The sequence below is a fragment of the Salvelinus fontinalis genome, chromosome 21 (genome assembly GCF_029448725.1).
Source record: "Salvelinus fontinalis isolate EN_2023a chromosome 21, ASM2944872v1, whole genome shotgun sequence".
Taxonomy (NCBI): domain Eukaryota; kingdom Metazoa; phylum Chordata; class Actinopteri; order Salmoniformes; family Salmonidae; genus Salvelinus; species Salvelinus fontinalis.
In genome coordinates, this window is record NC_074685.1 from 23,462,186 (window position 1) to 23,476,295 (window position 14,110).

Below are 14,110 nucleotides of genomic sequence, written 5' to 3' on the forward strand. Positions count from 1 at the left end.
AGAAGGTTATACTGAGGACAATGTACACACGTCCTAAAACCCTCAAAACTCCCAAGGTGCGGGTCAGGTGAAGACTAGAATATCATTGTCTTTCTGAGTTTTTAACCCAAGGTGGAATCCATCCAATCCTGTCTCAATAACTCCAAATATAGGGAAGTCTTTCCAAGCCCAACAAATCCTTTTGACATAGGCTAGCTGATATCATCTGTATAAAACAACTTGAAGTAGATGTGCTTCAGCTGACCAACACGATACAGCCTGAAGCCCCTAGACTTACATTTTTTGCCGATGTAGGTATCTTTTTTTAATGGAAAAGACATTTAGTGTCCAATGGATTTAACTACTCGAAGGTCTCATACCTGTTACAAAACTTCAGATATATGAGGTATTAAACTGACTCCAGTTTTGAAGAGCACTCAATGACTTGGCAGGTGTATGAAAGCTGGTGTGTGGCCCAGATCAGAGCGGTCTGCTTTTGATCGTGCAGTGCTTCTCTGTGGAAGTCTCATCTGTGGTTGAAAGCCTGCAGGTGATCAGGGACTGGGGCTGAAGTTCAATACCTGCCGTTCATATCTATCCCAGTTCTGTTTATAAAGTAAAATAAAACTACTACACGTTTTATGCCCCTAGAAAGGACTTCAATGCAAGGTGGGTATAGAGACAAAAAAAAACACACTAGTCCTGGTTGCTGTCGCAGCATCTGAACTCGCTGACACTTGTTGTCTATCCACTATTCAGGTTAGGGTATCACTACTTTTCCAAAGTCTTGGAGAGTATATGTCCCCATTATTCCATAAATCCCCCATCTTCGACCATGTCCAACTGTGTATCAGCACGGCTGATCCACCCAGTTTGGAGAACAATAGAGGGTTTGATTCCATCTCTCCTGTAAAACTGGGAGCCACTCAGACGGGTGTTTTTATGGTTTATGATAGATGATCCAGAGGATGTTTCCAATAGAGAGAACCTGAGAGATGCCATGCCAATGCTTCTCTCCCCTTGATTACACACACTAAGATGATAGCTGGGAATTGAAGACTCGCCCATCACTGAAATCCTTTGTTGTTACCGCCACATGTGTTTCAGGGAATCCACACACACATTAAAGCAATAAAAGTATGTTTTTTTTTACTACAGACAAGTCAATGTCAGTCCAACTTTCTCTGCTTTCTGGAGGAAGTTGAGTAAGAGTTAGAAAGAGAGAGAGAGAGAGAGAGATAGCAACAGAGGGAGTGAAAGAGACATACCGTAGAATCAAGAGAAATTGAGAGAAAGAAATTGTGTTCTCATCTGTATCCTGGACTGCTCGGACACTGAAATGAGTCACACACGCCAATTGCCCTATTCCTGCCACACGCGTGGCCGATGACTAAAGCCGACTTCCACCGCCGTACCTCATCTCTTCTCCTTTATTAAATCCCTACCACCCAAAGCTCTGACTCACTCCCCCAGACTTAAGGGTCAGTGGCAATTATGGCTCTCGTCTAATCCATCCGTTCTTCCCTCCGGTTTCACCCACTGAGTGTCTAACCTTGTCTGTGAGAAAATAACAAAGGGCAGGCCTCCACAGATCAGCAGAGCAACAAGTTAGATAATGTGTCAGGTCACTGGTAAATCAACTCATTAGTGTCCCTACGGCTTTCTTAAAGGATAAACAACTGTCAATAACTGATGTCGGTGGGACCAAAGTGAAATATACTGTAAGGTTGTTGGAACCATAAGTTGATAATGTTTATCATGTGTAATTCATGTAGCCACCAGCGGCCTACCTACCTGTGTAGATCTCTGCCTCTGAGGGGTCCTCCACCCGCTTGTGCTGGATGATGTAATCGGAGACCTTGTAGCCAATCAGTGGCTCCACATCCAACCACTCCAGGGCCACCATGGTGCTGGAGGGTTCCAGGTGAGGGGCCAGTCTAAGCCTGAGACAGAGCGACAGAGAGACAGAGAGACAGAGAGACAGAGAGACAGAGAGACAGAGACAGAGACAGAGAGAGAGAGAGAGAGAGAGAGAGAGAGAGAGAGAGAGAGAGAGAGAGAGAGAGAGAGAGAGGGGGGGGAGGAAAGGTGGTTCACTTTAATACAATAACAATATGAGAAGTCAACTGACACTGGGGACTAGTTTCCTGGGCACATTAAGCTTACACCTGGACTAAAAAGCGTGTTCAATAAAGAATCAGTTGAAATAGTTTTTTAGTCCAGGACCAGGCTTACTCTGTGTTGGGGAAACCAGCCCTAAGAGTCTGTTAATAAAATGTTTAGACCAGATATGGAGAGCAAGTTGGAATCCTCAATGTATCCATTCGACAAATCAAACAAGCAAGTAGGTCCATTAAATTTAATGTGGAAATCCACTGGAGAGCCATTGTCTATTCTGTGCCTCTCCAAAAGTTCTGAGGGTTACAATAGCTGGGGTGTATGATGACTCACAACAAAGCTGGGGTAAGAGAACAAGACACAATGTTCTTTCATGGGAGTGAGCACCGGGGGTGTTGGGAACAACTGACACAATTAAAGGTTAGTCTCAGACCTCCAACAGTTCTCCCTAGGGTTGGATAGATATGAGGTAGGCTCTGACTTACACAGGCTTCCTCAGGGGACTGCAGTTGGGAAGGCCGTCTTTACTGAAGGCACTCAGGTCACAGCGACACCAGTTGTCGATGACATCGCCCTTGCCTGTGCACCAGTATGAGCTCATGGTGGCGCTCTTGAACGCCTACGAAAGGTAACAGGTGAGAAAATTGCAATTATTTTCTGTACGTTGCCCTTCTGTGACACTCTGAGTCATCCAGGCTCCAGGATGTCTGTTCCTACACCTCTACGTTTCCCTCTTCTCCCCCCTACCGACGTACCCCCCGGCATCGTCACAGTCACACACGGGGGGCTCAAGTTTCTTACCTCCACAACAGGAAGAGTCGGGCGGTGATGATCTGATGATACACGAGTGAGTAAGCTTGGCGATGTAACTGACATGTTCCTGTCTTGTGGTAATTGGGAATGGTGACACAAAGGTCAGTGTGTGTGTGTGTGTGTGTGTGTGTGTGTGTGTGTGTGTGTGTGTGTGTGTGTGTGTGTGTGTGTGTGTGTGTGTGTGTGTGTGTGTGTGTGTGTGTGTGTGTGTGTGTGTGTGTGTGTGTGTGTGTGTGTGTGTGTGTGTGTGTGAGAGAGAAGAAAAAAAAGAAAGTGAGAGAGACAGAGAGAGAATGTCGTACGTTTCTGTCTCCAAAGTTTTCAAGTTTCTACCAAGGTAAGGGCCAAAAGGCCAAAACAGTGCATTTCCTCAATCTCAATAAACCGAAACATCGCCAAGATCATGATCGTGTATCACTCCAACTCTTTCCATCTCCAACTAAATTGTGCTGTTTCATCAACAAAATAAAGGGCACCATCATGATCATCCCTGAAGGCCAACCAAATGTCAATAAAATAAGGTGACGTCAGTGCTGTGCCAAGCCACTGGCATGTCTAAAGCAGAGTTCAGGGGAGTTCGCAGGCACTTTGGCTCCCCGTCACACCGGCCAATCAATGGAGCACTTAGTTATTTATGTACGGTAATTGGTTGGCAGTGCCGCTCTGCACGGACGGCTAAGAGACGCACGGCACAGACACACCGGAGAACATCCGGAAACATTAACGCTGAGCAACAGGCCCGTCCAATCATAAAGCCAACAAAGCCAAAGGAAGCCTCCCAATAAGCCATAACACTTAGTCAGTCATCCAGAGGAGAGTGATTCTCCGATGTCTTCTGTATTCCCCTAACCTCAACCACCCTATCAACACACCACCACAAACAAAGAAACATACACGCACACATGCAAGCATTGACATGCACACACGCACACAAAAAAGGACTCACACACACACACGCAGACACACAGGTCATTCTTGAATTGCAGTGGCATTAGCATTACTCGACTTTGCAACAATGAAAAACACTTTAAAATGACAGATACACATCATACATGTGTTTGTTTGTTTTGAACTGTTTATCAATAATAAAACATAAGGCAAACTGCAAAACTTCACCTTAAAGTAACTGTCCAGATTTCTATAAAATGAGTGAAATAGTTTTCCTTCCAAAATAAATATAGTTAAAAAGCAGCTTTTCTGTTTTGGAATGGTGTGGGTGTACCCAAACAAGAAAATGGTGTGGGCGTACAACGGTCATTAAACATATAAAGGCGAGCAGACGGCTGATTGGTTGATCGAATATCTATCTATTATTGAACACTAGAAAGTTAACAAAACTATTTAGAGCAGCACCGCAGATATTGAGATGAGCGAGATGCAAGATTTCGCTCTCACATAGTATCTGTACATGTGCTGTGTATGGTCCTCACAGTGACCATACATACATATCTCAATCAGAAGCCATGGATTACAGGCAACACCCGCACTGAGCTAAAGGCTAGAGCTGCCGCTTTCATATATACTTCCATTCATTTTTTGATCTGGTACCCCGGCTACCTTCAGAGCAGTCTTGTGAGGCTTGTGGACATCCTTGAGCAAAATAACCAACATGTACGTGTTCGTGAGAGACTCGCCTTTCCATTTCAGCATTTAGCCAAAACTGTTCGGATGCTACATACAGAAGTTGGCACTTCAGACGAGTCCCGTGATGCTTGTGGGGGGTCATAGAGCATCGTGTTCGTGTGAGTCTCATCTTTCCATAGAAGGGTCATGATATTTTTGTAGACCAAACCATGCTTTTTTTGCAGGCCAAACCAGACATTTTCGTGTGAAGACCGTCTCATGAAGATGTCTCATGGTCAGGCAAACACCGCTCTATCTCTGCCACCTTTCACCACAGACGCGGAAGGGCGACGTAGGCGGAAGCGGTTGATTGAGACGCAGCCAATGCAACAAAAAAAGATATCTAGCTTAAACTGATGAATTGTGATGGGGATGTTTTATTATGCTAATTAGATGTATTATGCAACCTCTCCCTGACCCAGTCTGTAATACCTACATGTTTCAAGCAGACCACCATAGCTCCTGTGCCCAAGACCACCAAGGTAATCTATCTAATGACTATCGCCCCGTAGCACTCACATCTGTAGCCATGAAATGCTTTGAAAGGCTGTTCATGGCTCACATCAAAACCATCAGCCCACCCTGGACCCACTCAAATTTGCATAACCCCCCCCCCCCCCAACAGATTCACAGATGACGCAATTTCTATTGCACTACACACTGCCCTTTCCCACTGGACAAAAGGAACACCTAGGTGAGAATGGTGTTCATTGACTACAGCTCAGCGTTCAACACCATAGTGCCCTCCAAGTTCATCATTAAGCTAAGGACCCTGGGACCGAATACCTACCTCTGCAACTGGATCCTGGACTTCCTGACGGGACGCCCCAGGTGGTGAGGTGAGGCAACAACATATCCGCCATGCTGACCCTCAACACAGGTGCCTCTCAGGGGTGCGTGCTTAGTCCCTTCCTGTACTCTCTGTTTAAACACGACTGTTTGGCCGTGCATGACTCCAACACCTTCATTACGTTTGCTGACGACGGTGGAAGGCTTGATCACCGACGACAATGAGACAGCCTATAGGGAAGAGGTCAGAGACCTGGCAGTGTGGTGCCAGGACAACAACATCAGCAAGACGAAGGAGCTGATCATGGACTACAGTAAACGGAGGGCTGAGCGTGTCCACATCACTAAGGATCATGGTCCAAACACAACAACACAGTTGTGAAGAGGGCACGACAATGCCTCTTCCCACTCCGGACGCTGAAAGTATTTGGCATGGACCTCAAATGCTCAAAAAGTTCTACAGCTGCACCATTTAGAACATCTTGACTGGCTGCATCAACGCGTGGTTTTAAGTGCTTGGCATCTGACCGTAAGGTGCAACAGAGAGTAGTGTGTACAGCCCAGTACATAACTCGGGCAGAACTCCCTGCCATTCAGGGTCTCTATACCAGGCGGTGTCAGAGGAAGGCCCTAAAAATTGTCAAAGACTCCAGCCACCCAAGTCAAATCAAATCAAATGAAAGTTTATTTGTCACGTGTGCCGAATACAACAGGTGTAGACCTTGTGAGTGAAATGCTTACTTACAGGCTCTAACCAATAGTGCAAAAAAGTTATTAGGTGAACAATAGGTAAGTAAAGAAATAAAAACAACAGTAAAAAGACAGTGAAAAATAACAGTAGCGAGGCTATATACAGTAGCGAGGCTACATACAGACACCGGTTAGTCAGGCTGATTGAGGTAGTATGTACACGTAGATATGGTTAAAGTGACTATGCATATATGATGGACAGAGAGTAGCAGTAGCGTAAAATAGTGGGGGTGGTGGGTGGCGGGACACAATGTAGATAGCAGAGAGAACAGACTAACTGCGCTAACGCACGGCAAGCAGTACAGGTGCACCAAGTCTGGAACCAACAGGACCCTGAACAGCTTCTACCCTCAAGCCATAAGAGTGCTAAATAGTTTGTTAAATAGTTAACCAAAATACTACCCGGACTAACTGCATTGACCCTTTTTGCACAAACCTCTTTCACTCATCACATACGCTGCTGCTTCTGTTTACTATCTGCCCCTTTATTCCTAGTTACAGTTAAAGTCGGAGGTTTGCAAACACCTTAGCCAAATACATTTAAACTCAGTTTTTCATAATTTAATCCTAGTAAAAATTCTCTGAATGTGAAATGTCAGAATAATAGTAAACAGAATTATTTCAGCTTTTATTTCTTTCATCACATTCCCAGGGGGTCAGAAGTTTACATACACTAAATTAGTATTTGGTAGCATTGCCTTTAAAGTGTTTAACTTGGGTCAAACGTTTCGGCTAGCCTTCCACAAGCTTCCCACAATAAGTTGGGTGAATTTTGGCCCATTCCTCCTGACAGAGTTGGTGTAACTGAATCAGGTTTGTAGGCCTCCTTGCTCGCACACGCTTTTTCAGGTCTGCCCACACATTTTCTATAGGATTGAGGTCAGGGCTTTGTGATGGCCACTCCAATACCTTGACTTTGTTGTCCTTAAGCCATTTTGCCACAACTTTGGAAGTATGCCATTGTCCATTTGGAAGACCCATTTGCAACCAAGCTTTAACTTCCTGACTGATGTCTTTAGATGTTGCTTCAATATATGCACATAATTCCCCTTCCTCATGATGCCATCTATTTTGTGAAGTGCACCAGTCCCTCCTGCAGCAAAGCACCCCCACAACATGATGCTGCCACCCCCATGCTTCACGGTTGGGATGGTGTTCTTTGGCTTGCAAGCATCCCCCTTTTTCCTCCAAACATGGTCATTATGGCCAAACAGTTCATGTCGATATAGGACTTGATTTACTGTGGATATAGATACTTTGGTACGTGTTTCCTCCAGCATCTTCACAAGGTCCTTTGCTGTTGTTCTGGGATTGATTTTCACTTTTTGCACCAAAGTACGTTCATCTCTAGGAGACAGAACGTGTCTCCTTCCTGAGCGGTATGACGGCTGCGTGGTCCCATGGTGTTTATACTTGCGTACTATTGTTTGTACAGATGAACGTGGTATCTTCAGGCGTTTGGAAATTGCTCCCAAGGATGAACCAGACTTGTGGAGTTCTCCCTAAACAATTCTAAGGTCTTGGCTGATTTCTTTTGATTTTCCCATGATGTCAAGCAAAGAGGCACTGAGTTTGAAGGTAGGCCATAAAATACATCCACAGGCACACCTCCAATTGACTCAAATTATGTCAATTAGCCTATCAGAAGCTTCTAAAGCCATGACATCATTTTCTGGAATTTTCCAAGCTGTTTAAAGGCACAGTCAACTTAGTGTATGTAAACTTCAGACCCACTGGAATTGTGATACAGTGAATTATAAGTGAAATAATCTGTCTGTAAACAATTGTTGGAAACATTACTTGAGTCATGCACAAAGTAGATGTCCTAACCGACTTGCCAAAACTATAGTTTGTTAACAAGAAATTTGTGGAGTGTTTGAAAAACTAGTTTTAATGACACCAATCTAAGTGTATGTAAACTTCCGACTTCAACTCTATATGCACATATCTACCTCAATTACCTCGTACCCCTGCACATTGACTTGGTACTGGTACCCCTTGTATATATAAGTTATCATTACTCATTGTGTATCTATTACTACTTTTATTATTACGTGCTTTACTTTTCTCCCTGCATTGTTGGGAAGGGCCCATAAGTAAGCATTTCAGTGTTAGTCCATACCTGTTGTTTACGAAGCATGTGACAAATACATTTTTTGAGAATGGTTAAAATAATTTTAAGTCAAAAGTTGCCATATTAGTTGATTTAGAATGGGAAGATGTACCCAAATAAACTTAACCAAATAAATAATTATAGATAAATTAACATATTTTCCCCCAAAATGTCACGGCCAAATGCCATCGCAATTTAAGAACAACCTACATACACACAAGCAGATGTGGTCATTCTCTTTCACTGGAGAAGCGCCAAAGATGATTTGTGATGTGAATGTCAGTATTTGATATGGATATCGAGATGAAACCAGGTCAGGCCATATAGAGGCAGACACTGAGAATGGAATGCCTCCAGAAGCCGATGTTGGCATCCCATGAAACTACGGTAGCATCGTTAGCTCTAAAAGCTCATGGAAACTGAGTTCCCCAGCCTCACTCACTTAGTGCTGTGGATCCAGCTCTGGACAGTGCAGCGGCAAGACAGACTGTGCAGCAAGAGATAAAGAGAGAGGAAAAAAGAATGACTGAAGCACAGCGAAAGAAAGAAAAGGAGAGGAAACGGAATTTAAAAAACAGAGCCAGAGAAAAACTGAGAAAGGAGAAGACAGTGTGTATTCTTTTAGTGTAATGTAAGGGAGATAGGCTGGGTTGCCTCTAGCGAGCCGATAGGATCAACAGGCCTCCAGCCGTTAGTCAGTCAGGTCTTTCCCCCTATTTACTCTCCAACACAACCCCCTCTAAATGAGCCAGCAGAATAAACCCATATTAGGGGGGAGCGCACTCGGCCCTAGCCAACACTGCCATCCACAGCAACCATATAATGACTTTCCTGAGAGTGACAGACAAGGTTAGAGAAATTAAATGGGGATGAAAGTGATTGCATTTCTTGAGATAATGAGATCCCATGCCAACCATGTGGCTGATTGTTGGCTGAGAGAGAGAGAGAGAGAGAGAGTGCGAGAGAGAGAGAGAGAGAGAGGGAGAGAGAGAGGGAGAATTAACTCCTCTACAGTCCGCACCTCAGTCAATGGGAACCAGGCCGTCAGCAAACACAACAGGAAGCCTTTGGGAAGCACATGCATGCAGATTCATAGACAAACATGAGAAATTATCTCAAATGCTGTGGGAGGCTGGGCGGAGACCCCAGCTCTGGCCGGCCTTGCTTGACTGCACAGCTGCACTCCCAACTGAAACATAGACAAACCGATTACGGCCCTGTGTTAACGTTTCAAAGAGTAATGCAATCCAGTCTCAACTGAGGTAACACCAACCAAAAAACAACAACAGAACAGACAGGAGACTTTTAGGGATACATGGGAAGTGTTAATAAGTCAAGCATGTTTAGAATATAACAAAATATGTGACACAGGAAAATCCCTCCACATCACCTGGCACAATTCTGCATGCAGCTAAAACACGGGGCAGAACTGCATCCTGTTATATCCAAGATGGCGTAGCAGTGGGGATGTCTGTTTTGATTGTTTTTTCCCGTCCCTTGTATATATAATTTCTCTTCGTATATATTTTGTATATATTTGTGTTCTTTTAAAAAAAATCTAATTTTCCATCTACGGACTGAATATACTCTCCTGCAACCCGCCTCACCCAATATCGGACTGCTTTTCTCTATCACATCTCCGGATTCCTACCGCAAGCTCTGAACCTTTACTCTGGATCATCTGAGTGGCTACTCCTGTATAACGTCTCTGTCTCGAAGCAAGCACCAGCTAGCCTGGAGCTAGCCTCGAACTAGGCCCATCTCCCGGCTAGCCAAAGAGATTCCATCAAGCAATCCCTGGGCTTCGATTACCTCTTTTGCCAATTGGCCTGGACCCTTTGCTGCCGACACGGAGCTCCACCTATCCATCACGACTGGTCTACCAACGTAACCGTCCGAGGGGGTTTCTGTCCTGAAGCAAGCACCAGTTAGCCTGGAGCTAACCTCAAGCTAGGCCCTTCTCCCAGCTAGCCAAAGATTTCCATCAGATAATTCCTGTGCTTCAACACCTCTTCTGCCAATTGGCCTGGACCCTTTGCTGCCGACACGGAGCCCCGCCGATCCATCACGACTGGTCTGCCGACGTAACCATCCAAGGGGGTTTCAACATACTCTCCCGTTGCGACGTTCCCCTGAGGCCCATCTGCTAGCCTGCTGCTAGCCCCGGCCTGCTAGCTGTCTGAATCGCCATGCCTACAGCTCGCCTAGCTACTCACTGGACCCTATGATCACTCGGCTACACATGCCTCTCCCTAACGTCAATATACCTACTCTATTGCTGTTTTGGTCAGTACTTTTTGTCTTATTTCACTGTAGAGCCTCCAGCCCTGCTCAATATACCTTAGCTAGCCCTTATGTTCCACCCCCCCACACATGCGGTGACCGCACCTGGCTTAAATGGTGCCTCTAGATACAAAACATCTCTTATCGTCACTCAATGCCTAGGCTTACCTCCACTGTACTCACATCCTACCATACCCTTGTCTGTACATTATGCCTTGAATCTATTCTTCTGCGCCCAGAAACCTGCTCCTTTTACTCTCTGTTCCGAGCGCACTAGACGACCAGTTCTTTTAGCCTTTAGCCGTACTCTTATCCTACTCCTCCTTTGTTCCTCTGGTGATGTAGAGGTTAACCCAGGCCCTGCAGCCCCCAGCATCACTCCCATTCCCCAGATGCTCTCATTTGTTGACTTATGTAACCGTAAAAGCCTTGGTTTCATGCATGTTAACATTAGATGCCTCCTCCATAAGTTTGTTTTATTCACATTTATGCACACTCCGCCAACCCGGATGTCCTAGCCATGTCTGAATCCTGGCTTAGGAAGGCCACCAAAAGTCCTGAAATTTCCATCCCTAGCTATAACAGTTTCCAACAAGATAGATCTGCCAAAGTGGGCGAAGTTGCAATCTACCGCAGATATAGCCTGCAGAGTTCTGTCATACTATCCAGGTCTGTGCCCAAACAGTTTGAGCTTTTACTTTTAAAAATCCACCTATCCAGAAACAAGTCTCTCACCATTGCCGCTTGTTATAGACCCCCCTCGGCCCCCAGTTGTGCCCTGAACACCATATGTGAATTGATCGCCCCCCATCTATCTTCAGAGTTCGTACTGTTAGGTGACCTAAACTTGGACATGCTTAACACCCTGGCCGTCCAACAATCTAAGCAAGATGCCCTCAATCTCACACAAATCATCAAGAAACCTACCAGGTACAACCCCAAATCCGTAACCATGGGCACCCTTTTAGATATCATCCTGACCATCCTGCCCTCTAAATACACCTCTGTGGTCTTCAACCAGGATCTCCGCGATCACTGCCTCATTGCCTGTGTGCATACTGGTTCCGCAGTCAAACGACCACCCCTCATCACTGTCAAATGCTCCCTAAACACTTCAGCGAGCAGGCCTTTCTAATCGACCTGGCCCGGGTATCCTGGAAGGATATTGACCTCATCCCATCAGTAGAGGATGCCTGGTTGCTCTTCAAAAGTGCTTTCCTCTCCATCTTAAATAAGCATGCCCCATTCAAAAGAACTAAGAACATATGCAGCCTTTGGTTCACCCCAGAAAAACGTCCTGTAGCATTCTGCATTAGCATCGAATAGCTCCCGTGATATGCAACTTTTCAGGGAAGTCAGGAACAAATACACTCAGTCAGTTAGGAAAGCTAAGGCTAGCTTTTTCAAACAGAAATATGCTTCCTGTAGCACTAATTCCCCCCCAAAATTGGGACACTGTAAAGTCCATGGAGAATAAGAGCAACTCCTCCTAGCTGCCTCCTGCACTGAGGATAGGAAACACTGTCACCACCATTTTAATAAGCATTTTTCCACGGCTGGCCATGCTTTACACTTGGCTACCCCTACCCTGACCAACATCTCAGCACCCCCTGCAACAATCCAAAATTAAATCTAGAATCGGCTTCCTATTTCGCAACAAAGCCTCCTTCACTCATGCCGCCAAACATACCCTCGTAAAACTGACTATCCTACCGATCCTTGACTTCGGCGATGTCATTTACAAAATAGCCCCCAACACTCTAATTCAGCAAACTGGATGTAGTATATCACAGTGCCGTGCGTTTTATCACCAAAGCCCCATATACTACCCACCACTGCGAACTGTATGCTCTCGTTGGCTGGCCCTCACTACATATCCATCGCCAAACCCACTGGCTCAAGTCATCTATAAATCTTTGCTAGGTAAAGCCCCACCTTATCTCAGCTCACTGGTCACCATAGCAACACCCACCCGTAGCACACGTTCCAGCAAGTATATTGCACTACTCATCCCCAAAGCGAACACTTCCTTTGGCTGCCTTTCCTTCTGGTTCTCTGCTGCCAATGACTGGAACGAATTGCAAAAATCTCTGAAGCTGGGGTCTTATATCGCCCTCTCTAACTTTAAGCATCAGCTGTCAGAGAAGCTTACCGATCACTGTACCTGTACCAATCTGTATATAGCACACCCGACTACCTCATAGCCATATTATTACTTACCCTCTTGCTCTTTTGTACCCCAGTATCTCTACTTGCACATCATCATCTATCACTCCAGTATTAATGCTAAATTGTAATTATTTTCACCTTTAGGGCCTATTTATTGCCTACCTCCTTACTCTTCTACATTTGCTCACACTGTACATAGATTTGACTATTTTTATTTTATTTTGTATTTATTGACTGTACGTTTGTTTATGTGTAACTATGTGTTGTTGTTTTTGTCGCACTGCTTTGCTTTATCTTGGCCAGGTCGCAGTTGTAAATGAGAACCTGTTCTCAACTGGCCTACCTGGTTAAATGAAGGTGAAATAAATAAATGAAAATAAATAAAAATCTGTCCAATCCCGTTAGTCGAGTCATTGCATGGCAATGGATGATAGGATGATACACTATCCTGTATTGACTAACAGTAGATTATGCTCTTCCCAGAACACTGATGAATCCATATAAATTGTGGAAAGTGTTACTGGGGGTGGGGTGGGGAGGAAGCGATATCCCACTGCTTTGCACTTCATGAAAAATGCCCTGTGTCAGACAGGGAGGCCACCTTAAGGGGGTGGGATTGTATGCTAACAACATAAGTAGAACAAAGGACACATTTTCTTAAAGTTCCAATGCAGCCATTTTTTATCTTAAAATCAAACCATTTCTGGTTAACAATTGAGTACCTTACTGTGATTGTTTTCAATTATAAATTATGGTAAAAAAAGAAACCAACATAGCTTTTTAGCAAATATCAATTTCTCAAGCAAGAATTCTGCTAGGACTGTCTGGGAGTGATTTGAGTGAGGAGGGAAAACTAAAAACCAGATGTTATTGGCAGAGAGGTTTGAAACTCTCTTTTGTATTGGTCTATTAACTAATTTACCAAATGGTGAAGTCACCTTGGAAGGCCAAAACGCCATCCCACCAAAACAGGCAGAAAATTCAGGCGGCCTTTTCAAACAGCTCTCACACTAAAAGGGCATAATCATAATTTTCACAATTTCACAGTGTTACTCAAACCTCATAGTGTGGAAATATATATAAAACACAGAAAAATCATGTTTTTTTTTTACATCACTAGGCCTTTAATAGCCAGAAGGGTGTAGCACTTTATTGTAATGCCTTCATGACAAATCAATAACTTATAGATTTCAGAGTCAGCGTTCTTTTGTCCCTCTTAACACTTCCATTCTACTATTCCACACTCATTTTCATGAACAGTCATTTGATTTGATTCAATTCTACACACTCTTCTCCACTCTGACCAGTGTGATATATCTCTGCCGGATGGCCCCAGGCAGTGTATTGCCTATCCTGCTTGGGGCCACGCCACCAGATCCTCTCATATCACACTAGCCAGCAGACAGCGTGGCACCCTGGTGTGACTCACTACGTAGAAAGCCATCGTCACTTACAAGAAGAGCAGGGGATCAT

General features: G+C 44.6%; 1 protein-coding gene across 2 annotated transcripts in view; it reads right to left on the bottom strand.

The window, feature by feature from the left end:
• LOC129818467 (astrotactin-2-like) overlaps positions 1–14,110 on the bottom strand; it is a 433,204-nt gene that overhangs the window by 88,783 nt on the left and 330,311 nt on the right. For both annotated transcript variants that reach the window (XM_055874386.1, XM_055874387.1), the window contains 2 exons: positions 2,583–2,716; positions 1,774–1,922 (listed from right to left, as the gene is read on the bottom strand). In XM_055874386.1, coding sequence (XP_055730361.1) covers positions 1,774–1,922; positions 2,583–2,716 — 283 coding nt within the window. The remainder of the gene's footprint in view (positions 1–1,773; positions 1,923–2,582; positions 2,717–14,110) is intronic.